The sequence below is a fragment of the Chionomys nivalis genome, chromosome 8, assembly GCF_950005125.1.
Source record: "Chionomys nivalis chromosome 8, mChiNiv1.1, whole genome shotgun sequence".
Taxonomy (NCBI): domain Eukaryota; kingdom Metazoa; phylum Chordata; class Mammalia; order Rodentia; family Cricetidae; genus Chionomys; species Chionomys nivalis.
Window position 1 is genome coordinate 85,027,343 of NC_080093.1, and position 25,047 is coordinate 85,052,389.

Genomic DNA, 25,047 nt, shown 5'->3' on the forward strand with positions numbered 1-25,047 from the left:
AACCAATTGGGACTCTTCTGACTCAGAGTACGCAGATAATTCCCTAAGCAATGACCCTTTATATGAATGTCTTGCCTCAAGATTCTTGTACTAACTTTTAGGAAGTCAGTAAGAATGTCTCAGCTGATCTTAATGAAGTCCTGACTCACAGAGAGAGAGATCTGAACAAGGAGGAAGGGTAACTTCTGACCTATGAAGAAAAAACAGCCCCTAATACCATCTATATAAAATCACTCAGTTCCCATAGAATTATGCAGAAGTCACAAGGTGTTTAAATGATTTTCATCATCTCTCAAATAAAAACAAGTTTAAGAGAAAACACACTAACAGTTTTCTTCCTCATAAATTCACATCTGCTAAAATGTGCAAGGTGGATCCGCACACCTTCAGACTGGATCCACTAATGCCTACTCCAATACAACTGACTTGATGGACTCGTCTTCATTTTTCTGCCCCATTCAGGCAGATATTCTTATATCTGCACCTATAAGACTTTTCAAAATAATTCAAAACCAGTGTCCTAAAAAAATTGGTTATTTCCCCACACAAAGAAATAATTTATGTAACTAAACATAGTTACAAAACAGTAGTTATTCCTATTTATAAATTCTTTTATATTCTTCTAGTCACCTTTTGAAAGCTGAGGTATAGACCCCTTAAACCTGATTTCATAATGTACAAAAGGATTCCCACCCCATTTAAAAGATTCTCTTCCAAGCAACCGCATCATTCCAATCAGAGGTCAGGTCCTTAGCTCTTACTCTTTCATCCCTGGGATACTCTATTATACCCAGTCTATATACTCTCATCCACACTGAATCCTACAGAGTCAAATCACTCGGTGAGTTAAGTCATACAAATAAGGACCCTAAATGTCAAAGTACATGATTACACTTGACTGGGCAAATGAAGACAAAGCTTGATGAAAACACTTTATATGTGGTATTTATTTAAAAAAAAAATGAAAATAATACTCGAAATTATCCCCCTAAACAGCAGTTGTGTTGAGTGGAAAAAGACCTTCTTGCGCATGCAGACCAATTCCCTTATTTTGATGATGAATGTGCTGGCTAGTTTTATGTCAACTTGACACAAGTGAGTAACCAGAGAGGAGAGTGATGCAATTGAGAAAATGCCTCCATAAGAAGTAGGGCATTTTCTTAATTAGTGATTGACGTGGGAGGACCTAATCATTGTGGGTGGTACCACCCTTGGCCTGGTGGTCCTGGGTTCTATAATAAAGCAGGCTGAGCAAGCCAGTAAGTAGCACCCCTCCATGGCCTCTGTATCAGCTCTTGCCTCCAGGTTCCTGCCCTGTTTCAGTTCTTGTCCTGACTTCCTTCAGTGATAGACTATGATGTGGAAATTTAAGGCAAAATAATGCTTTCCTCCCCTAGTTGCTTTCGGTCATGGTGTTTCACCTTAGCAATAGAAACCCTATTAGGACAATGAAGAAGCTGAGGTTTGGGGTAGTTTAAAGAAGATGCTTAGGACTCAATCAACAGCAGATGGGAGTCTAGTAATTCCAATTCCAGATGTAGTAGACTGATGCCCAGGTCTTAAAAAATTCCAACAGAATAAAAGTCATTTTAAGATATCAACTGACTTCTTAACATAGTCCCCTCAGCTTGAGAGAGAGAAGTTACCTGTTCTGTTTGCTTCCATTTCTGTTCCAAAGCATCAAACATAACGCGGCATAGTTCTTGTACATCATGCTGTTGCCAAGCTATTTTAATACAAAATTTAATTAAAAATAGTATCAAACAACATAACAAAACATTGCACTACTATTTCAACATAAAAAGAAACATATACAGGTCTACTTTAAATAACTGAAAGCTTCTTAAGAACATAGGAAGACATATTACAGCCATGGCAAGACAGAGACAAATAATCAAACCAGTGTTGTGTAAGTAGCTTTCTGGTACTGGAATACTTGTTAGTTTCGATTGTAAAGAAATATGTTAGACACCCCACATTAAGGACACTTCTCTCTGCATCAGACAGAAAACCACAACCAATCAAAATGCAGAACTATGGAGTCCAGTCCTAATGGATATATCTACAATACGTTTGTAACATCAATTAATGAGAAAAGAGGTCAAAAATTCTTAAAGAGGGTAAGGAGAGGTATAAGAGAGGGCTGAGAGGGAGAAAAGAGAAGAGAGAAATGATGAAATTATATTATAATGTCAAAAAATAAAAGAAATATTTTTAAAGTAACAAAGTAAAAAAACCTGCCCCCTTAAAAATAGAAAATACAGCCGAGTGGTGGTGGCACACACCTTTAATGCCAGCACTCAGGAGGCAGAGGCAAGCGGATCTCTGTAAGCTCAAGGCTAGCGTGGTCTACAGACTGAGTTCCAGGACAGGCTCCAAAGCTACAGCAAAATCCTATCTCGGAAGAAAAAAAAAAGAAAAAAAGAAAAAGAAAATACCAAACCAGGAGGAGATGACACACACCATTAATCTCAGCACCTGGGAGGCAAAGGCAGGCAGATCTCGGTGACGTCAAGGCTAGCCTGGTCTACAAAGAGAATTCAAGGACAGCCAAGGCTGTTGCACAGAGTAACCTTGTCTCAAAACCAACCAACCAAACAAACAAACAAACAAAAAATTAGAACATACTAAACTTAACTGTACAAAGAACCTTAATTGGTTAAAATTTATCTTTCAGAGCTTAATAACTAAAAATAAATTAACATTCAAGCAAAAACCAGTATGTTTCAAGTAAAGATCATTAAATTGTTGATGTGTTATAGATATGTGATGCTCTGGTCCAGAAGTCTCTGAACACTAGAAGTTGTTATCATTAAGAGAGTTATTACCCTCACTGCTATCCCATCCAAAGCTCCTTGTAACATCTGTGGTCTCAATCGCTCTCTTTTTGCTGGTTTGTAACAAAACAAAAAGCCTTTGTAATTGGTACGGGATGCTTGTCACGGGATCTTCTTCAGATTCTTCAAATTCCCACCTAGGAGGATGAGATCATGTTAACTATATAAAATGATTCCATGCTTTAAAACAAAATTAATACCAAAATCATCACATAAGATCTTAATTCTAGGTAATACACAAAGTTTGGATATTAACTAAAACTATTAAATAAATCAGTTTTTCTCTAATTTATAAACTTAACAAGGTGGCTCTAGTCTGGAGAATGAAAGGCAAAGCTTACTTACGTGTAAGGGTCAAATCTGAATCTGACCAAACTTTGTCCTAATAAGTAATTCACAAAAAATGCAGAGTATTCAAGAACAAAACATTAAAACCCAAACTGGAAAAAACTTAAGACAAATAACACCAGCTTTCAATATATACATGTTCAGGGAATTACAAGGAGAACAGATGGATCTAAAGCAGATTAAATCAATTAAGAAACATATTGATCATTAAGATCAACTATGAGTCTTGACTGGATCTGATTAAACAAATGGTTTAAAAAGTTATGTGTTTGCCGGGCAGTGGTGGTGCACGCCTTTAATCCCAGCACTTAGGAGGCAGAGGCAAATGGATCTCTGTGAGTTTGAGGCCAGCCTGGTCTACAGAGCTAGTTCCAGGACAGGCTTCAAAGCTACAGAGAAACCCTGTCTCGAAAAACAAAAACAAAAACAAACAAAGGTTATGTGACCATCACAGGAACTCTAACACTGAGCCATTCTATCACAAATGAAATGGAGCTATGCCTACAAGTCACTGGGATGGAAGTTTATACACAGACCATCAGTTCTCAACCTTCCTAATGCAGCAACCCTTTAATACAGGTAGTTCTTCATGTGTGGTGACCCCCAATCATAAAATTACTTTTGTTCCTATTACATAAATGTAATTTTGCTACTGTTATGAATCATAAATATCTGATGTGCAGGATTTCTGATATTCAACCCCTGTGAAAAGGGTCACTTGGCACCCAAAGGGGTCACAACCCACAGGTTGAAACTGCTGATATAGAAAGGCTAGATTACCAATTAGTGCCATTCACAGATGGGTAATGAGAGCAGATGACTCATGATACTATTTCCTCATTTCTAAATGTTTCAAATATTCAACCATAAAACATTTAAAAGCTATTGAGTAAATAAAATAATCCCAGTAGATTTTTATTCTCACATATTTATAAGTGATCATCTAGTCTTAGCTATAGGGATTGCCTCAGCAAGTGAATTCCCCATATGAAAAACTTAGGATCACATGGCAGAGAAAAGACTGGGTAACCACAGTTAGCTAACACACCCACAAGCTCTTAAGGGATGCTGTATGTAATAGAACAAAATGCCAAGCTCCAAACGTTCAGAACACTATTGATGGTGTCCTGTCTGAAACTATCAATCAAAAGGAGGCTTGACTATTACTTTTCCTATGCTGCAGTTTACAAATGATTTTGATTATACCCTTCTTTTAAGTGTTCAGTACTTTTTTGTATTTTAGGACTGAGGGGTTGTACTTCTGTGGCCCTGCCCCTTTTACCCACAGACAAGTCCTCCAGCCTCTAATCTACTTTCTTTTATACCCAATCTCTGAGATCAAATATGTTTTAACCCTCTCCCTCCTCTATACTCAGTCACCAGCTTTCCTGTTAGTTATCTTCATGAAAGGTTCTTAGGTCTGTCATTACAGGATCTCAAATTCTATTACAAACTTAAGAGGTTGTAAATCTCTTGAGATTTGCAATTTTGCAATTTAGTTAGACGCTTTGTTGACACATTCAATTCTTCCCTCTCCTTTATTACTATAAAAATGATGCCAGTATGTCATCATAGTTTTCATTCAGAAGTACCACTGCTACCCAGGATCACCATTCTGACCTCATGCACCCAGGCTTGGTTTAATGACAGGACCTCCCAAGGATCTCTTTCACGTCACTTTCAAATGCACTACATAAGCTTCCCTAAGAAGTCATATAATGTATCACAAGCCTCCAAGTTAACACTTAAGTCTATGTCGGCTAATACACAAGAGATAAATATGCAACTTCATCCTTTACTGTGCTGCCCCACACAGCAGTGCAGGCCTCCTAGGTCTATCTGTACTCAGACATCAGTGCTGCCAGGCTTTGTTCAGCCCACCTGCTCTGAACTTCCACCTATAGTTTCAATCTCAAAGAATCCAGTCCTCCTCTTTGAACCTGTGCCTTAGCCTTCATCCCTATTCATAGTGGATTTCATTGGCTTCCAAAGGTTTCTGCATTTACAGCTCTTGGGCTACCATGAAAGCTGCTCTTGTGGCTGTTTCCCTTTCCTCAGTGTATAAAACTGTAACCCAGCTCAACCCTTTCTCTTTACTTTGCTTTATTTCTTTCCTGACATACTGTGCTTGTAAAATGAATTTATTTATACAGGCTCTCGATGGAAGCTCTGAAGGAGGAACTTGTCCTATTAACACTGTGAACTCTGTGTCTAATAGAACTCATGGTATGTAGTCACTGTCCAAGGAATGCTTGCTACCTCAACAGTCCTGAGGTACTCTTTTTTTCTACAGAGCTGTAAATTTGCAGGCCACCTTCAGAGTATCAGAATCCATAGTTAAACAAGGAGGACCTGGGATACATACCCACATGCAAAATATGCTGTAACAGGCAATCATCTTGGACTACTTAAACCTTCTCAGCAGGCTCTAGCCCACCGTTAACCTCGCCTTCCAGAGTGCTGACAGCTGTGCTCATCTAGGGGTCTCTGCAACCCACTCTATTCACTGCCATCAGCTACAGTACAGGAGCATCAGAGACTGGGTCCTGGCATTTAAGTGTGGCCTCAGCAGTATTTGTGTCTTTAGGAACCGCTTTTACAAAATGGGGTAACAAAAGCAGACAATTCACAGCCATCGTGAGAACTGGGTGGGTATATAAAAGTGCTCCCAAGAGTCCTGACACAATTAGGGAGCACTAACTATCCACTATGACTTCTAAAAAGTTTCCTTGGATACAATGTCCTCTTTCTTGTCAACCTGGCCAAACATACCTACTTCGTGACCTATTTCAAGCCCTATCCATTTCACTAAACCATCCATTTCTCCATGTTTCATTAATATCTCTTTGTTCTCAGCTCTTGTGGCATTTAGCTGACCCTAAATATTACTTAAATTACATAACAGATGGTTATTATAGACAGATCTACAAACTACTTAAAAAAATATCTTAGTTTTACTCCTTCTCCGTCTGCCCAAGAGCCTAAAATATAATTATTACCAGGCAACAAACAATAAAAATGAAAAAATTTCTGATTCCACAAGCAAATTTGGAGAACAAGATTACAAATCAGTTTGGAGAGAGACCATGAGTTAGCAATACAACCTATAATATTACAACTTTATAAAGAATTTAAATACCTACTTATATCATTTCAAAGGTGCCACTCAAAAGCAACAGGAGAAAGAAAAACAATCAGTTTACTCATACTTTAAGAATCTAAATTGTTGGGCAGGTTGGCACACACCTTTAATTCCAGCACTTGGGAGGCAGAATCAGGTGGATTCTGTGAGTTCGAAGCCATCCTGGTCTACATAGTGAGTTCCAGCATAGCTAGAGCTACATAGTAAGATCCTGTTTCAAAAAAAAAACCACTAAAAAACTAACACATACTTTAAGTAGACTAAGCAAAAGCACATGAACTATATTATAAAAATTAATATAAAATATACATAAAAAATGGCTGAGTTTGGAGTTTACTAGACATGGTAAATGCTTCCATAAAGCATTTTAAAGTATCTGATGTAGTCTCAGAAACATGCATACATATTTAAACAAACAAGCTATGCTGTATTTTAGCTAGAGAGCAGTTTAAAAAATAACACTGACTTCTTAAATTGAAAGGGGTGGGGGAAGAAAATGAATGTACAGGTTACATGTCTGGATTCTCTCAAAATCAGACATGGCTTTCCCTATAAAAGCAGTAAAACTATGAATGGGGACATTCATTAATTTGATTCTTTTCTATCCAGTCATTTCTGATTCTCCCTCTCCATGGCTCCCATGTCAGTCTTTCAAAAGCTTTTTGTTCATATATACTACTCAAGAAGTCAGCTTATAAAGTAAGAAATACACCAATGTTTGTTACAAGTAAGTCTAAGAAGGAAAATTCAATTTCATTATTTAAAAACTATACTTTTATTATTAGAACATTTTTCCAAATACTCACTTATATAATGCATTCCTAAATTCAGGAGTCATAAAAAGTGTTTGCAAAAGGCTATTTAGATAGCATGTCATCGCCTGGTTTACTAATCCCACATAACCTTTAAAGAGAAAACACAAATACAGACAAATCAGCACTTAAGCAAAAACACTACCAAAAGAAAAAAAAGAGAAAGAAAAAAAAAACAAAAACAAAGCATAGCAGAGGGCAACAGTGCTTAGTTGGAAATTACTGTTTTTTTGTTTTTTGGGTGAATTAAAACACTTTTTAAAATCTATTATTCTTTCATGTATTTCATCACAACCAGTTTCCCCTTCCTTCTCTGCTCCTAGTCCCTCCCTTCTTCTCTTCCCCAGATCTACTCCTCCCCAGTTTCCCTCTTCAGAAAAGAGAAGGCCTCCCAGGGATCGAGCAAACACGGCATAACAAGTCACACAAAGTTAAACACCCTCATACCAGTGCTGGGCAAGCAACCCAGTAGGAGGAAAAGGGTCCCACAAGCAGGCAAAAGAGCAAGAGGTACCTCTGGTCTGTTAGGACTCCCACAAGAATAACAAGCTACACAACCATTACATATATGTAGAGGACACAGGTCAGACCTATACAGGTTCCCTGATTGTTGCTTCAGTTTCTGTAAGCCCCTATAAGTGTTAGTTAATCCTGTGGTGTCCTTGACTGCTCTGGCCCCTACAATCCTTCTTCCCCTCTTCTGCAGAATTCCCAAAACTGTGGATCTCAGCAACTATTACTATTAGTTGCTGAATGAAGCCTCTCTGCTAACAACTGTGCTAGGCTTGGGCAAAGGGGTATAGCAGAATATCATTAGGAGTCATTTCATTGACTTTTCTCCCAGTCGTGTTTGGTTCTATCCTAGGTCTCTAGCCTATCAAGCTCTGGGTCCTGGTCCCCCAGGCAGTGTCAGGTGTGGGTATCAGTTGAACAGAGTTGGTTGACAGAGTTTGGAGTTTGCCCATCTGCTTTTCAGCCTTGCTTTGGTCTAGTATTTCTTCACTATCCTCCCTTTTCTCCATTTTGGAACAGTAATGTACATACGGTGTTATTAATATGTTGGAAATGTATGATTTTCTAAATTTTGATTTTATAGGGGATTACAGTTAAGAGAGTACATGAACCTCAGAAGAGCCTTTGAACTTTGGATTTTAAACTTTGTTAAGATTGTGATAGAAGCTGGACTAAATGCATTTTGTATTATGTTATGGCTACAATCCTATGGGCCAGGGAGTGGAATGTGGTACTCTGAATAGGTAGGAACCCCACAAACTCATGTGTTTGAATGCTTGGCCCATAGGGAATGGCACTATTAGGAAGTGTGGCCTTGGTGGAGGAAGTGTGTCACTGTGAGGGGTGGGTTTTGAGGTCTCCTATGCTCAAACTACTTTCAGTGTGGGATAGCATCTTCTGTTGCTTGTGGATCAAGATGTAAAACTCTTACTCCTTCTCCTGCACCATGTCTGCCTGCATGCCACCTTATCTCTTGCCATGATGATAAAGGACTACACCTTTGAACCAGCTTTCATTCTTCAGTTGGTTGTTTCAGTTTCTGGCTAAAGCTGCCATGAACATAATTGAGCAAGTATTCTCACGGTAAGATGGAGTGTCCTTGGGTATACGCCAAGGAGTGGTATAGCTGTGTCTTGAGGTATATCAATCAATTCCTAATTTTCTGAGAAACTGTCATATTGATTTCCAAAGTGGTTGTACAAGTTGCACTCTCACCAGCAATGGAGGAGTGTTCCCCATGCTCCATATCCTCTCTAGTATGAGCTATCACTTGTGTGTTTGATCTAAGCAATTCTTACAGGTATAAGATGGAATCTCAAGAGTCGTTTTGATTTGCATTTCCCTGATAGCTAAAGATGTTGAACATTTCTTGAAGTGTTTCTTGGCCATTTGATAGTTTTCTGTTTAGATCTATATCCCAATTTTTAAAAATTAGATTACTACGTTTGTTATGTCTACTTTCTTGAGTTCTTTATATATTTTGGTTATTAGCCCTCTGTCAGATGTAGAGTTGGTGAAAATCATTTTCCCATTCTGTAGGCTGTTATTTTGTCCTATTGATGGTGTCCTTTGCCTTACAGAAGCTTTTCAGTTTCATGACGTTCTGGTAATTCTAGCTGATTTTAGTGCCTGTGCTATCGGTGTTCTGTTTAATTCAGGAAGTTGTTTCCTGTTCCAATGAGTTCAAAGGTTAGTCCCTGTTTTCTTTTCTAGAGGGTTCAGTGTATCTGGTTTTATGTTCAAGTCTTTGATCTACTTGAACTTGAGTTTTTATGCAGGGCGACATATATAGATCTCTTTGCGTTCTTCTACATGCCAACATCCACTTAGACCAGCACCATTTGTTGAAGTTGTTTTCTTTTTTCCACTGTATATTTCTGGCTTCTTTATCAAAAATCAGGTGTGAAGTATGAAGGAGCAACTGTCGGGGGGAGCAGGCTTGAGCCAGAGACCTCTGTGGATTAGACCCAAGCAAGGAATCTCCTGAGGAGCAGGCCCAAGCCAAGGACATCCGCAGACCAAAGCCAGGGACATCTGCAAAAACAGGAACAAGCCAGCAACCTCCAGTGGAGTAGGCCCTAGCCAGCAGCCTCCTTGGGACCAGGCCTGAGCCAGTGACCTCCGCGGGATCAGGCCCAAGAAAGCGTCCTCCTTGTGAGCAGGCCCAAAGAACAACTGGGATTCCAGAGCAACCTACAAGAGAGTCAAATGACCTCTGGGAATGCCCGTCAAGTGACCTGTCACTCCCGGGTGACTAGAACCATGCCCTGACTACACCACAAGGAGCAACCACCTGAGCCTTGGCTCCACTGGCACCTGTGAGATTAATCACCAGAGACACAGCCCCAACTACACCAATCAAAGGAAAAGGTGGGTAGAAAAGGTAAGAACACACTCAACACCAAAAAGAGCAAAAGATACCAACAAAAACTAGTGGCTGTACAACAGCAAGACTTGAATGCCCCAATACAGATGAAGCAGAAAAAAATGACCTAGAAAATAACTTTAGGAGAATGTTTGAAGCCTCTAAAGAGAAAATGAAAAACTCCCTCAAAGAAATAGAGGAAAAGACAAACAAAAAACTGGAAAAAAAAATCAACAAATCCCTTAAAGAAAACTGAGAAATGCTATCAAACAGATGAAAGAAATGATTCAGGACTTGAAAACCAACATAGACATAATAAAGAAAACATAAACCGAGAGACTTCTGGAAACAGAAAATATGGAAAAACGATCACAAACCACAAATGCAAGCATAAATAGTAGAACACAAGAGATGGAAGAGAGAAATTCAAGCGCTGAAGATACAATATAGTAAATAAATTAACTGGTAAAAAAAAACCCATTAAATCTAACAAAAGCTTAACACAAAATATTTAGAAATATGGGACACCATGAAGAAACCAAACCTAAGAATAATAGGGATAGAAGAAGTTGTTCAACTCAAAAGCACAGAAAATATATTCAACAAAAATCATAGAAGAAAATCCCAACCAAAAGAAAGATATGCAGATGAAGATACAAGAATCTTACAGAACACCACATAAACTGGACAAAAAAAAATCTTCTCACCATATAATAATTAAAACACTAAACATACAGAATAAAGAATATTAAGAGCTGCAAAGGAAAAAGGCCAAGTAACATATAAAGGCAGACCTATCAGAGTTACACCTGACCTCTCAATGGAAATAATGAAAGCAAGAAGGTCCTAGTCAAGTGGACAATAAAAGACCATGGATGCCAGCCCAGACTATTGCACCCAGCAAAACTTTCAATCATCACAGACGGGGGGGAAAAAAAAACATGATATTCCATGACAGAACCAGATTTAAACAATACCTAGCCACAAACCCAGCCCTACACAAAGTACTAGAAGGAAAACTCCAAACCAAGGAAGTTGGCTACATCTACAAAAACACAGACAATAGATGATCTCACAGCAGCAAATCCCAAAGAAGGGAAAAACATACACAATAACACCACCAACAACAAAAACTGAAATAACAGGAACTAGCAATCACTACTCATTTATATACCTTAATATAAATGAACTCAACTCACCTATAAAAAGATACAGGATAACAGACTGGATAAGAAAACAGAATCCATCCTTCTGCTGCATACAAGAAAAGCATCTCAACCTCAAAACAGACATCGCCTCAGAGTAAAGGGTTGGGAAGAATTTTTCCAATCAAATGGACCTAAGAAACAAGCTTGTGTAGCTATCCTAATATCTAACAAAATAGACTTCAAACTAAAATCAATCAAAAGAGACAAAGAAAAACATTTCAAATTAGTCACAGAAAAAAATCCATCAAGAGGAAACTTATGCTGGAGAGGATGTGGGGTAAAGGGAACACTCCTCCATTGCTGGGTGGAGTGCAAATTTGTGCCGCTTTGGAAATCAGTATGGAAATTCTCAGAAAATTAGGAAACAACCTACTTCAAGACCCAGCAATACTACTTTTGGGTATATACCCAAAGGATGCTAAATCATACCAAAAGAACATATGCTCAACTAAGTTCATAGCAGCAATGTTTGTCATAGCCAGAACCTGGAAACAACCTAAATGCCCCTCGACCAAAGAATGGATACAGAAGATGTGGTACATTTACACAATGGAGTACTACATAGCAGCAAAATATAATGACAGTTTGAAATTTGTGGGCAATTGGATGGATCTAGAAAACATCATATTGAGTGAGATAACCCAGACCCAGAAAGACAAATATAATATGTACTCACTCATAAGTGGCTTTTAGACATAAAGCAAAGAAAAACACAATGCCACAGAACACAATGCCAGAGAACATAGACAACAAAGAAAACTCTAAGAGAGACATACATGGATCTAACCTACATGGGAAGTAGAAAAAGACAAAGTCTCCCGAGTAAATTGGGAACTTGGGGATCATGAGAGACGGTAGAAGGGCAGAGGGTAGGAAGGGATGAGAGTGGAGAAAAATATATAGCTCAATAAAAACAATTTTAAAAACACAAAAATCAAGTTTACATAGGTGTGTGGATTTATATCTGGGTCTTTGATTCAATTCCATTAATAAGCCTGTCTATCTTTATATTAATACAGTTTTTATTACTATAGCTTTGTATTAGAGCTTGAAATCAGGGATGGTGATATTCCTGAAAGTTCTCTCCCTCCTTCTGTCAATCCCATCAGGGTTTCTGGGTGTAACATCCCTAGCTGTCCTGGAACTAGCTCTGTAGACCAGGCCGGCCTCAAACTTAGAGATCCTAGGAAGTTCTTTTATTGTACTTAGCCTTCTTGGGTTTTTTTTTTCCCCATTTGAAGTTGAGTATTATTCCTTTAAGGTGTGTAAAAAACTGTGTTGAAATTTTGATGTGGACTGCACTGAATCTGTTGATTGCTTTGGGTAAGATTAACATTTATACTATGTTAATCCTACCGATCCATGAGTATGATAGATCTTCCCAACTTCTGATAGTTTAATCAAATTTCTTTAAAGATGTGTAGTTATTGTCATACATGGCTTTCACTGGCTTGGTTAGTATTACCCCATGATAGCTCATATTATTTGTGGCTACTGTGAGGGTGTTGTTTCCTCCTTGGTTTCTTCCTTAGACCATTTGTCATTTACATATAGGAGGGCTACTGATTTTTTTTTTTTTTAAGTTAATCTTGTATCCAGTCACTTCGCTGAAGGTTTTATCAACTGTTATGAGTTCCCTGGTAGAATTTTTGGGATCACTCAATTATACTATCATATTATTTGTGATTAGCAACAGTTTGACAATATCCAGTATCTTTTAGTTTGTGGAAAAATAAAAGTAGCAACAATACAGTAAAGACAGCAAGGGGTTAGGGGAAGGAACAGCACACAGCCTGGCAGTACTGACTCTGCAGCTGCTGGCCTGTCATCTTGCTCTAGTTTCATATTGATGAAATGAAGAAATTCTACTAGGCCTGAACTTGCTGAGATTATTATTTTATGGAACACAACAATAAATAAGTCTTACCAGTTTCTGACTTGTTCAGAATTGAAGAATAGGAGTAGCTCTGGCTGACATAATCACTGGTAGAGGTCACAGAACCTTCTCTTGGAAGTGGACCTATAAACCTGTCATGCATGCTGTCATCCACGTTACTGGAGTCCTCCTGAAACACAGCATAACCAGTATTTACTGACTAGCAACAGTAAGAAAAAGTTAAATTATGCTGTGACTGATCCTACCAGACACCCAAGGAGTGTGTGCCCGGGGTTTCCTGCAGACGGCTCTGAAAGATGTCTCACTCAGAGTACCAAGCAATGGTCCTGATCCTTTTTCAAATAATTTTGTAAATTTTTTAAAAGTTTCTTTTGAAATTCCCTTTCAAATGTTTTATTTACATGAGGAAATGAAATGTCACTACTACAAAGTCCTGAGTGAGCACCTAAATATTCGTTCATTTTTATGCCGTAAGTCCAGCAGGTGAGGAACATTCAAGAATTGATCGCTTAGATGGAGAGCTCCTTACAGTCTCTACAGAAAAACCTCCTGTCAATGTGTAAAATGTTGAAAAGAATTAAAGGGCACAAAACCAGCATAAGCAATTAAGACTGAGCAAGGACAGTGACTTAAGCAACTGAAACCACAACTCTAAAACTGTGAATCCAGAGCTCTACAATAGAGCTAATTATTATTTCAGAGTCACCCAAGGCCAATCAAAACCCTGTGATGCCACGAAATTAACAATGAACTTCAGGGTGCTTAAGTGGCACATTCATGTGCTGTTCCGGCACAGACACAACGTTTATTACCATCTCCTGCTCAAAGGGACCTCTTTATTCACAACAGATTTCTAACGGAAGGCCATCATATTTGATGTTCTGAGCAAATTTTAGTGAAAAGAAGGGCCCTGAAAAAGTTCATATTCTCTGAGCATTAGTTTATTCAGTCTGTAAAACAGCTAGGTAAATCAGACCAGGTTCTTTAATTTTTTTTAAACCTACAACCTTTGAAATTTGTAACCATCAAACAAGATTTACTAACCATAATGGGTTTTTTTTTTTAAACGATTTTATTTTTTACTTTTATGTCTATGAGTAGACCTGCATATATGTCTGGGCACCACATGCATGCAGTGCCTGAAAAGACCAGAAAAGGGTATAGATCCCCTGGGACTTGAGTCATGGTTGTGAGCTGCCATGTGGACGCTAGGTAGGAATCGAACCTGGGTCCTTTAGAAGAACAGGCAGTGATCTTAACCTCTGAACCATCTCTTCAGCCCCCACCATTTTTTTTTTTTTGTTAAATGTATAGTGTCTGTAACTTATATATGTATACCTCTTCAAAAGTCAAAACTCTGGGAAGAAGTTCTTCCAACTGGGAGTCAGTGAGCTAATCTTTAAGGCTACTAGATTGGATAGGAATGCCTATTCAAACAAGTCTGAACTGAGGTGAATACTAGATCAATGGAAGCATCTAGCTGACATATTAATCAACTCAAAAAAGATGGGGCTAGAGGTGTATTGGGGGTGGGAATGGAAATGGTCTTCCACTAAATAACAAAAGAGCTGATGAGTTTTATACTGAGGCCTTTATGGTGTCCTAACCCGGCCTCTCCTAGCCTTGTGCAGCAGTAGCCCCAGAGCGGCAACAGACTAAACATAATAGTGCCTTGGATTCCTGATGCACCTCACATATAACTAGTGCAAATCAACACAAAAGGAAAAGGAATCATGTATCACACAATTGTACATCTCTTCTTCCTCTGGAAAACTACATTCTAAATAGCTTACCAACAACATCTGGGGCTGTTCACCGTCTTTATCTGTCAAATGCAGAAAGTTCTTCTTTCCCGGTTCAAAATTAGCATCAAGAAGAGACTTGTCACTGGTGTGATCCAGTGGTGCCTATGGGCACAAAAATGTTAAGACTATAAGAAAAATTATTTGATAATAAAACACCAAATACACAAACATTTTCATGAAAATAGTTATTTTTCAGTAATAACTTGTCTAAATTTCCTTTCAGTCAGGCTTTTAATGAACTCATCTATCACAAACTGAATTGCTAAACCCAACTAATAGTACATATGTTGTGGACATCCCAGAGGCTCACATTCCCCCATACCTAAAACCCCGAACAAAGAAAAGACTAAGAGACTGATGTTATGTATAATGCTCATCAAATTCAATACAGCTTGTCAATATACAGTGGCTTTTTCTAAAATGTATGTAAGGTAATATTTTCATAAAAAACTTTTTAAAAAGTTTATATAACTAAAACTACGAAATGTTTTATATATGAATATAAGAATTCCAAGATAAGCAACGTACTGAATATCCAAACCAAAGCAGGCATGGGAGTTCACACCCGCAATCCCAGCACCTGGGAGGCTGAAACAGGAGGCTCATAGTCAAGTTCAAATCCTACTGGGGCTACAGAGTGAGACCCTGTCTCAAACTCTTGTCCTAAATCACAAAATAATTGTACAGCATGTGTGTGTTTGTGTGTGTGTGTGTGTATATGTGTGTATACTAACATAACCCTTTAAGAAGAATATTGAACTAGGTAATGCTATCTATTTCCACTTTACTGTCAGGACTCAGGAAGTTATAGGGTTGAAAGGCAGAAATTAATACTTCTTCAATAATCTGCAATTTATTACCGCAATAAAAATAAATACAGGATTGGATCAGATGGTGACCTAATCATGTGTCTACTAAATAATCCTCCAAACTCCATGAAATGCCAACAAAAAGTTTTAAAGAAAAACCTGGCAACAACACAGAAAAAAGAGTATCATGAACATAGCAGAAATTCAGCGAAATTAAAAAATAGAAAATAGTGCCGGGCGGTGGTGGCACACGCCTTTAATCCCAGCACTTGGGAGGCAGAGGCAGGCAGATCTCTGTGAGTTCGAGGCCAGCCTGGTCTACAAAGGGAGTTCCAGGACAGGCTCCAAAGCTACAGAGAAACCCTGTCTCAAAAAAACCAAAAAAAAAAAAAAAAAAAGTTATGATTTATGGAAAAACAAACTTAGAGGAAACTCAGAGCTTAAAGTGTAGAATTCAAAGTGCCTACAGGAGACTACTGTAGAAGGAAACACGTAAGGGTGGTAGGAACACTAAGCAAAGATCAATAGCTGAGGCCAGGGAACGAGGTGAACAAATGGCACAGGGCATTCTTTCAGACTGGCCTCTCCTTTCCCTCTTTAGACTAAGCAGTGGGCAATGGAACTCTCCCTGTCAAAGCAAAGTATGGCACTATGGTAACCAGAGCAGATCAGAGTCATGCAGGGTTATGCTGTCACCTCTCAACCCCACAGTCAGATGGGGCTGACATCAGGAGGCTCCATCCCTTCCATAAGAAAATGGAAACTTGCCGGGCGGTGGTGGCGCACGCCTTTAATCCCAGCACTCGGGAGGCAGAGGCAGGCGGATCTCTGTGAGTTCGAGGCCAGCCTGGTCTACAAGAGCTAGTTCCAGGACAGGCACCAAAGCTACAGAGAAACCCTGTCTCGAAAAACCAAAAAAAAAAAAAAAAAAAAAAAAAGAAAAAAAAAAGAAAATGGAAACTGAATACTGCAAATTTAATCAGCCTCTGTAGAGCTTCTTGAATATAAAGATGAGCAAAACAAGAATCACTCAGTCTTTGAAGAGATGCTACAATATAAAAGAAATGAGGCAATGCAACAAATAAAGAAGTAGAAACATCACAAAGGAAGCGAGCAGTTAACAGGACAGAGTCTGAGACACAAAAAGTTCACATCAGAGACTGCACACATTAGAAACACTTTTAAGCTTGAGAGTTAAAATCAAGAGTTTTACATTGTAACATACTACATATGTACATAGAAAAAGATGCCCAGAAATACACATAGGTACACAAAATAAAAAGTACTCTTATTAATAAATTTACTATTAAAATGAGCATCTCAATAAACACAGAAAAATTTCTTTTGTTGATATGCATGATAGTCAACTTTTTATGAATACAAAACTGATGACCTGATGATATTATGCAAACTTCAGGACAACTGTTGACTCCACAAGAGAAAAGGGACCCGTCACTGCGTCGTACTCAGCGACTACATTTTTGATAACTATATAAATGGCATTGTAATGTCCAGGCTTTCATTTATTAACACTAACAACCACAGTAATCATAGCTATGACATTATTCTGTGCAGCTTTAGCAGATGTATTAGGTCTGAAAGTTTACCGTATCAGTAGTATTGACTCCATTTCCCCACGCCAAATCAAAGGTTCCATTTATGTAGCCTACTTTGCTGGCCACATCTTCAAAGAGTTTTCTGACTGGGGTAGATGCTGGTAAATTTAAAGTGATCCGTTCATTCACTGTCTTTGAATTAGTAGTATCTTGTATTATACATAAGACTCTTGGTTCTTCAGCAGCATTTTCTATCTGAAATTTTTTAAAAATTTTATTTTCAATTATTATTCTTAAAGGAAAACACAGCTATAATTAACAATAATATTTTATGATCACTATAAAGAACCCATACAACAGTATATCCTCTGAACTGTTTCAATCTGTAAAAAACATACCCTAATAGATCATGTCAAATATAAGCACCATGTTTACTTTGTAAAAGTAGTTATTCTTGTGGATATTTGGTTTTACCCTTTAAGGTTATAAAGTAACAGAACCAAAAAGCCATGATAACTAAGTTAAAAGTTACAAATGTAGAGCTTGCTGCTCTTCTACAAGACAGAGTTTATTAAACAGTTCACAGACACTTGTAACTCAGCTCCAGGAGACACCAGTGCTCTCTTCTGCCCTTCCTGGGCACCAGGTACATAGATGGTGCATAGACATACACGCAGGCAAAACATACATATAATTTTTTTATTACCGAGTTTGATCTTTAAAAAATGAGCTATTACCAAATCTTTTCAACTGGAAATCGAACTATAACTTATCCTTCCTTCTATTATAAATTCTCCTTCCATCAGTAATTGCAAAGACAAAATTTTTTTGAATATCTTTTTCAAAACCAAACCAAACCAAAAATATGTTCTACACCCCTCTCGCAAACTCTTGAAAATACTGATTTTTTTCTTCTGTTTCATCAACTGCATCTGAACACACTGGATGCTTGAGTAGAATAAATTCCTTTCTCTTCTTCATCTAATGCCACCCAAAAAAGAGCCACCTACACTTACCAAGCTTCTGAAACAAGAGCCAAGCTAAGAGTCTTCCAGTTTCAGCTCCCTCTTTATCTGCCACTTGCACCAAACTATATCTAGTCTACTTTTAGGCGCCCCTTGTTGCTCTGTTCCTCTCCTATGACCAGAGTATCTTGTATCAAAATTATGGCAACAGTTTCCTCAGAAGTTTGTGTCTTTCAATTTTTTTTCAATCCAAAACAGCATTTCTAATACTAGCTCTGATTATGACTCACTTGCTTTCCCCGGTAGACCTCTGGTCATCCCCAAGAAAGGATATTCAGAAACACAATCTTCACACATAGTGCTCTACCCAAATATCTTGCCTCCCCCTCTCTCCTCCTTGTCTCCTCTCCCCACTTTGAGGTACTGGGAACTGAACTTAGAGTCTCTTGCATGCTAGACTCTACCATTTAGTTTTAGTCCCATTTCCAAGAACGCCTTCTTTGTCTTTAACAGGATCAATTGTAATCTTTTGTTATGCCCATATTATCCACTTTAAATAAGAATCAATATCATCAACTAATACAATGGGACAGTCACAAGGTTCATGTCAGGTGAGGTAAAGTAAAATCACTAAAATCTGTTTCTGCAATATCAATTTGGACTTGTAAGGGATCGTGTAAATTAAGGTTAATCCTATTAGTCTGAAATAGAAATACATTGCTATGAAAGTGTTAACATTTAAAACAGATGGGTTAGCACTACATTTCAGAAAAATAAAACACCTAATTACTAACAATAACATACTTAAAAATGAAAATGAGAAATACCTTCTCCATAAAACTGTAAAGAGGGCATTATTAATATACCCATGAAAAGGAGAAAAAGTCTTCAACTGTGTTTTTAAGGGAGATATTAACACATAGGATGGATTATATTAAACACTTGAAATCCAAATTAAGAAACATAAACCATATCTTAAAAAAAAAATTGGTGCCTGCACTGACAGCTCTTCCAAAGGACCCAGATTCAATTTCCAGCGCCCACGTGGCAGCTCACAACTGTTTTTAACAGCTAGGAGATCTGACACCCTCACACAGACATACATGCAGACAGAACATTAATACACATAAAATAAAAATAAGGATTTAAAAAATCTGGTCTATAGTAAATGGGTGAACTCAAAATAATTTCAACTACTAAACATTTTTGTTTGGATTTTTTTTTTATTTGTTTGTTTTGAGACAAGACAGAGTCTGGAAACACATCCTAGACTAGGCTGACCTTGAACTTTTCTCAGTCTTCCACATGCTGGTATTAAAGGCATGCCCCCCACCACAACCAGCAAATATCTGCTTTGTAATTCCAATACACCTTAGAAGAACTAGATATGGAAAATGCTGCAGAGTAATATACTAGCAATGGTGCTATAGCAATATCACATCTCTATATAACCCCAGCTGCAAACTTCCTCAAAATGCATGAGAGTAAACAACTAGATTCTTCTCCTCCCACCTGAACACACAGGAAAGTTACACTAGAACCTACATAAAGAGCACTGCTCTACAGTAAACACAAAATTTAATCTTACATGTTCTTTTACTTCCTTTAGTGGCAATAACTATTTTTTATACATAATTATGCTGCCCATTAAAAAACAGTAAGAGGCTGGGCATAGTGGTGTCTACTTTGAATCCCAGAAATCAACAGGAAGAGGCAGGCAGATCACTTTTTGAGTTTAGGGCCTGCCTGGTCTACATAGTGAGTTTCATATCAGACAGAACTGAACTCTATCTCTAAAAATAAATAGATGAATAAATAAATGTACGGGTTTAAAGAAAGATACAGAAATTATCTATAATTTTGTATCTCAAGAGACACCCAGTAACATTTTACTGAGCATCTTTCCAATATTATTTCTATGCACACATTCAGGCTTCTCAGACACAGTCACTGAATCAGAGTTAGACATGCTATTTTATACTTCTTTAATATATATATTTTAATATATATAAATATATAAAATATATATTTATAAAATATAAAAATATATTTTTATATAAAAATATAAAATATATTTATAAATATATATTCTTTTATATATATTTTATATATATATTTATATCACACAATTCTTTTTTCTGTCAGGCTATAATTTATCTTTTTCTATTGAAAAGTATTATTTAATGCATGGATTAAGTTTGCTTTAAAAGTAAAATTTATCTATTTTACTGATTCCTAGGCCAGATCTGACTATGCCTTTTTTGGGGGTGTGGGGAAGAGGATCCGAGTCATGGAACCAATGATATTCTTTTTTTAAAAAGATATGGTGGGGGGACTGGTTCCACAAGGGGCGGTGGTCCCATGAGGAGCAGGTGGAAGACCACCTGGAGCCCCAGCAGGTCCCCCAGGCCTCAACCAGTCCCCTGAGGCCATGGAGGGTCAGGTTGGGGGGTGAGAGACAGACTGATATGCCATGCAGATAGTGTCTGGGTATTGAGTTTATTTAGTAGCTAATGGAAGAGAAGGGAAAGGGGAGAGACAGGGAGAAGAGAGAGAGGAAAATAGAGAGGGGCGAAAGAGGGATGGAGAGAAAGAGTGCAGGCTGGAGGAGAAGGAAGAGCCATTTGCCTCTTGGCCATGGAAAGGGGGAGTAGGCAGGACTTGTCTCTTAAGGGGACAGGGTACCCAGTTGACAGGACAGATCTTAACAGTCAGTACTATGGATTGAGTCAGAGCATTGGGCATGGTAAGCAAGTAGTAGACTACTGAGCTACAACCCCAGTCCACAAAAATTTAAAAACAACTATGTGATAAAGCTTTGTACCCATTCTGTTTTCTAAAATTTCCAGGCCCATCATATTCCTGACGTCAATTATAGTATAATTTAAGCAAATAAAATGTTCTTTAAAGGTCTAGATTAGCCCTTTGTAAACCATTACTTTATTTATAATCAATTATCTGATTTGTTCTTTATTTCACCTATAATTAAATCTAACACATGGCTACCCATCATTCATTTCACCTAACTTCGAAATCCCTGTAAAAATTTTTTTCCTTTGCTCACCTTAAATTTGGGAATTGTTAAAATTTTTCATCCACCGAAAGGTATCATAAATAAGATATTATAATTTTATACTAAACAGCTTTTCAAGAGCAAAATCCTTCTGCAACATAAATTTAAGTGTTTTCTAAAACATTTAAATGTAAAAATTTATTTAATAGATTTGAGACAACTGGAACAGCTGCCTATTCTTTAAGGCTATACCTTAGAATGGTGGTACTTATAGCCAAAGAAAAAGTCAATATTATCTTCAGGAGAATTACAAAATGCTAACTCTTGGCTATTCTTTCTCCGTTTCCACCTTCTCATGTTTGTAACAGTGTTTAGGACCATCAGAAAGTGTGCCACTTTGCCACTGAATGCTGGGCCGTAAGAAATCAGCAGCCTCCACTAGGCAAAAATGGCCACTGAGTGGAAGCACTGAGGGAGGTGTGTGATACATGAAAATAGCATTCTTGGACATTCCATCCAAAGCCAGAAGAATGGAGCCAAGTCCCACGCCTCAAGGAACAGACCTCAATAGCTGAGTCCTTGCTCAAACTTCATCGCACAGAAACCTGAGCAGTAAGATAGCAAAAACATGGCAAGATACAGTCAGGCACACACAAACTATTATAAAAAGATCTGTTGATGGTGGGTGGAGGGGGGTGGGAGTGTGGAGGCCTGAAAATATGAACCTGTTTTCATGTTGACCAAAAGTCAGAGAGTTAAAACTCGCCTCCAGTTCCTTCAAGGTTATTATGCTTCTACCTCAAAACAAAGGTACCACCTAGATGCTGGTCAGAGAGTTCTAGGTCATTGTCAACAGGTGTGGCTAATAGCAAGACTTTTACTCCAGGAGAAATAGATCTGTTCCTATCTCAAACAAAACTGTAAGGATTCAACTAAGTTTCATTCAGTTCCAGGGAGTGGTTTGCCTACAGAATGTTTTGGTCTAGGGTGTAAGTGTGACTTGTTTTGTTCTAGCAACAGAATGTTTAACTATAAATGTAGCCCACGACTTTCAAGTGGTATATTCATTTCCTTGTAAGTGGTATATTCATTTCCTTGTATCATGTTAATGCAGTCTTGTGTCTCACTCCTACCTTTTTGGGCCAGGGGGTATTTTAAACACTCACTGGAATTTCCTTATTGTTTCTTTGTTTTATTATTTCCATCTGAGTCTTTATATTCTTTACTATATTTCTAAATCTCCACATCATTACCCTTGCAAGAGGTATTTGGAGTGAGAACATACTGCAGACAGATTATGCTTTGTGGGAAGGAGCAAATATGATCAGTGTAATGATAAGTTCTGTCTCTTTAAGAGATAAGCCATGTCCCCACTCCCCCTCCTTTCTGTTTTTAGAGAGAGAGAGAAGGGACACGAGGGAGGGAGGGAGGGAGGGAGGGAGGGAGGGAGGGAGGGAGGGAGGGAGAGGGAGAGAGAGAGAGAGAGAGAGAGAGAGAGGAGAGGAGAGAGACAGAAGATGCTGCCTCTTCTAGAGGGAGATGAAAAAGGAAGAGACTCAGGCTGCAAGTAGGAAGAATTACCTGCCTCAGGGGATGGGGGAGGGAGTGGACGTGGCTTGTCTCTTAAAAAGACAGGATAGACCATTACAGTCAGTCTAAAAATGCAAGGTGAGAAGAAGCTACAAAGTTCTAAAAGCCTACAGAAGCTTCCATTTAGGAAGTAAATACACTCAGGATGAGGTTTTTGAAAGGGCAAAGTTTCCTAAATGGAAAGCCAAGCCAAGAACAAGGAAAGTACAGACAAAATCAAATTTACTTATTTTACAAACACACTTGGCAGTAACCCTAAGAACTGCATTGGAAGCCTGTTGCTTATTTCTAAATTTATTGCACAAACAGTTGATTTCCCAGCACAGCTAGAAAGGAACACTCAAAATGTAAAAAAGAGGATACAACCTTGGTTAAAAAGTAAGTAGTTAGGATAACTGCAGAGGAAACAGTATTTTCTTCCAGAGACAGCTCTGGTTCTAGGAGAATACAGAAGTAGTTGACATGCGCAATCCTAAGTACACACTGAATGTACAATTCTCTCAAATCACCTTGTTTCTTTTTCTTGACATTCTTAACAATTAAACTTTGAGGCTACTGGTATCAACATTGTGCTTTTTTGTCTTTAAAAGCAACAACAACAACTAGTTCCTAAGCTAGACCAGGATCTACTGTTCTGTAATACTAGCAACTCAAGAAGCTGAGGTGGGAAGATTCCAAGTTCAAGACCTGTTGGGCAACTTAGTGAGACTGACCCGGAATAAAAAAATTTAAAAAGTGGATGGGGACATAGCTTAGAGGCAGACTTGCCTAGTAGGTATGAGGTTAAGGTCCAAGATTCAATCCTCTGTATCTCAAAAAAACACAAAAGCCAATCAACAAAACAGTTCTTAGACATTTCATATTTAAAAACAAAGTACTTAGTTGATGGCATTAGATGTAGAAAATAGCAAAATTTAAAGTTATCAACATTTTATTTTTCTGAGAGAAAATAGTTAAAGAATTAAAACACTGTGAAGTGTCTTCTTTACTTCCAGTTCAAGAGTCAACTCATTTTCTCTTCAGGCTGGCATGCACAGTCCATTTCTCTACTTCTGGATGCAGAAGCTGCTATTGAAATGGTCTGTCCTATCCCTTTAAGAGACAAGCCCCGCCCACTCCCTTCCCTGTCTACTGTGGAGGCAGGTGGATCTTCCTTAGGCTTCTAGTTAGAGCTCCTTCCCTTTCTCTGTTGCTCTCGAAAAGAGGCAGCTTCTGTCTCTTTCTCTTCTCCCCACTCCCCCCTCCTCCCTCTCTCTCTCTCTCTCTCTCTCTCTCTCTCTCTCTGCTCTTCTCCCTTTCCCTCTATAACCAATTAAATAAATACCTACTTACTCTGCATGGCATGTCTATCCATATCTCTTCTAGTGGGACTGGCTGCCATGCCAAAGTCTCTGACTTGCCATGCAGCTCCCTGCCTGCGACTGGCTACCTTCATAGTCCACCGTGGTCTCGGGAACCACTGCTGCCATTCGAGGAACAGCACCGTTTTTACTTAAACCATAACATTGGTGCCTGAGACTAGGGAGGCTCTCCCGCCCCTCTCCTGGAGTCGGGATCGGGAACCAGGTATTTTTTTCCCACAACAACCACATGTTTTATCTGCCTGAATGCTGACCTCCATGCACACCAGCAGCTTCGGTGATGAGTTTTCCCCTTCTGGCCCCCAACCAGTCTTCACGGCTCGTCATTGCTTTCCAAGGCTAAGAATGTGACTGGACAACCTGGGGTTGGTCCTCCCACACTAGTACTGCACATGTAATGCAGTGCATTCAATTTGGGGTCCCTCAGATTTTCCTTCTCCTTTCTTTTTCTTTTCTTTTGGACCACTCATAAGTGGTCCCTACCAGGAGAGACCACTCAGAGCAGCAACTCTCTCTGGCTTCTGAGTCACCTAGACTGGAGCCAGTCAGACTTTAACACCCCATTTGTAGAGGGAGGACGCAGTATTCCCTGCTGTTTCACAGCCTGCCTATAGAGAGAGGACGCTCTTCTACAGGACGTGTGATGTTTTTCCCGGGTTTAAGTTTTCAACTATGGTATAAACCCTCAAAAAATGCTCTGCTGGTGTCGCGCTAGCTCCGCTTTTCCTCTAACTGTCTCTGCTACTGCTACCTACAAGATTGTTTGAACCCATGAGGCAGCTGTTTTCAATTCCAGCCTTTGTTCCCCGTTGCGGCTTGTGGCATG

General features: G+C 38.6%; 1 protein-coding gene across 2 annotated transcripts in view; it reads right to left on the minus strand.

Moving 5' to 3' along the window:
- Usp47 (ubiquitin specific peptidase 47) overlaps positions 1-25,047 on the minus strand; it is a 100,421-nt gene that overhangs the window by 47,141 nt on the left and 28,233 nt on the right. For both annotated transcript variants that reach the window (XM_057779509.1, XM_057779508.1), the window contains 6 exons: positions 17,344-17,547; positions 14,916-15,029; positions 13,153-13,291; positions 7,134-7,230; positions 2,829-2,974; positions 1,647-1,726 (listed from right to left, as the gene is read on the minus strand). In XM_057779509.1, the coding sequence (XP_057635492.1) occupies positions 1,647-1,726; positions 2,829-2,974; positions 7,134-7,230; positions 13,153-13,291; positions 14,916-15,029; positions 17,344-17,547 (780 nt within the window). The remainder of the gene's footprint in view (positions 1-1,646; positions 1,727-2,828; positions 2,975-7,133; positions 7,231-13,152; positions 13,292-14,915; positions 15,030-17,343; positions 17,548-25,047) is intronic.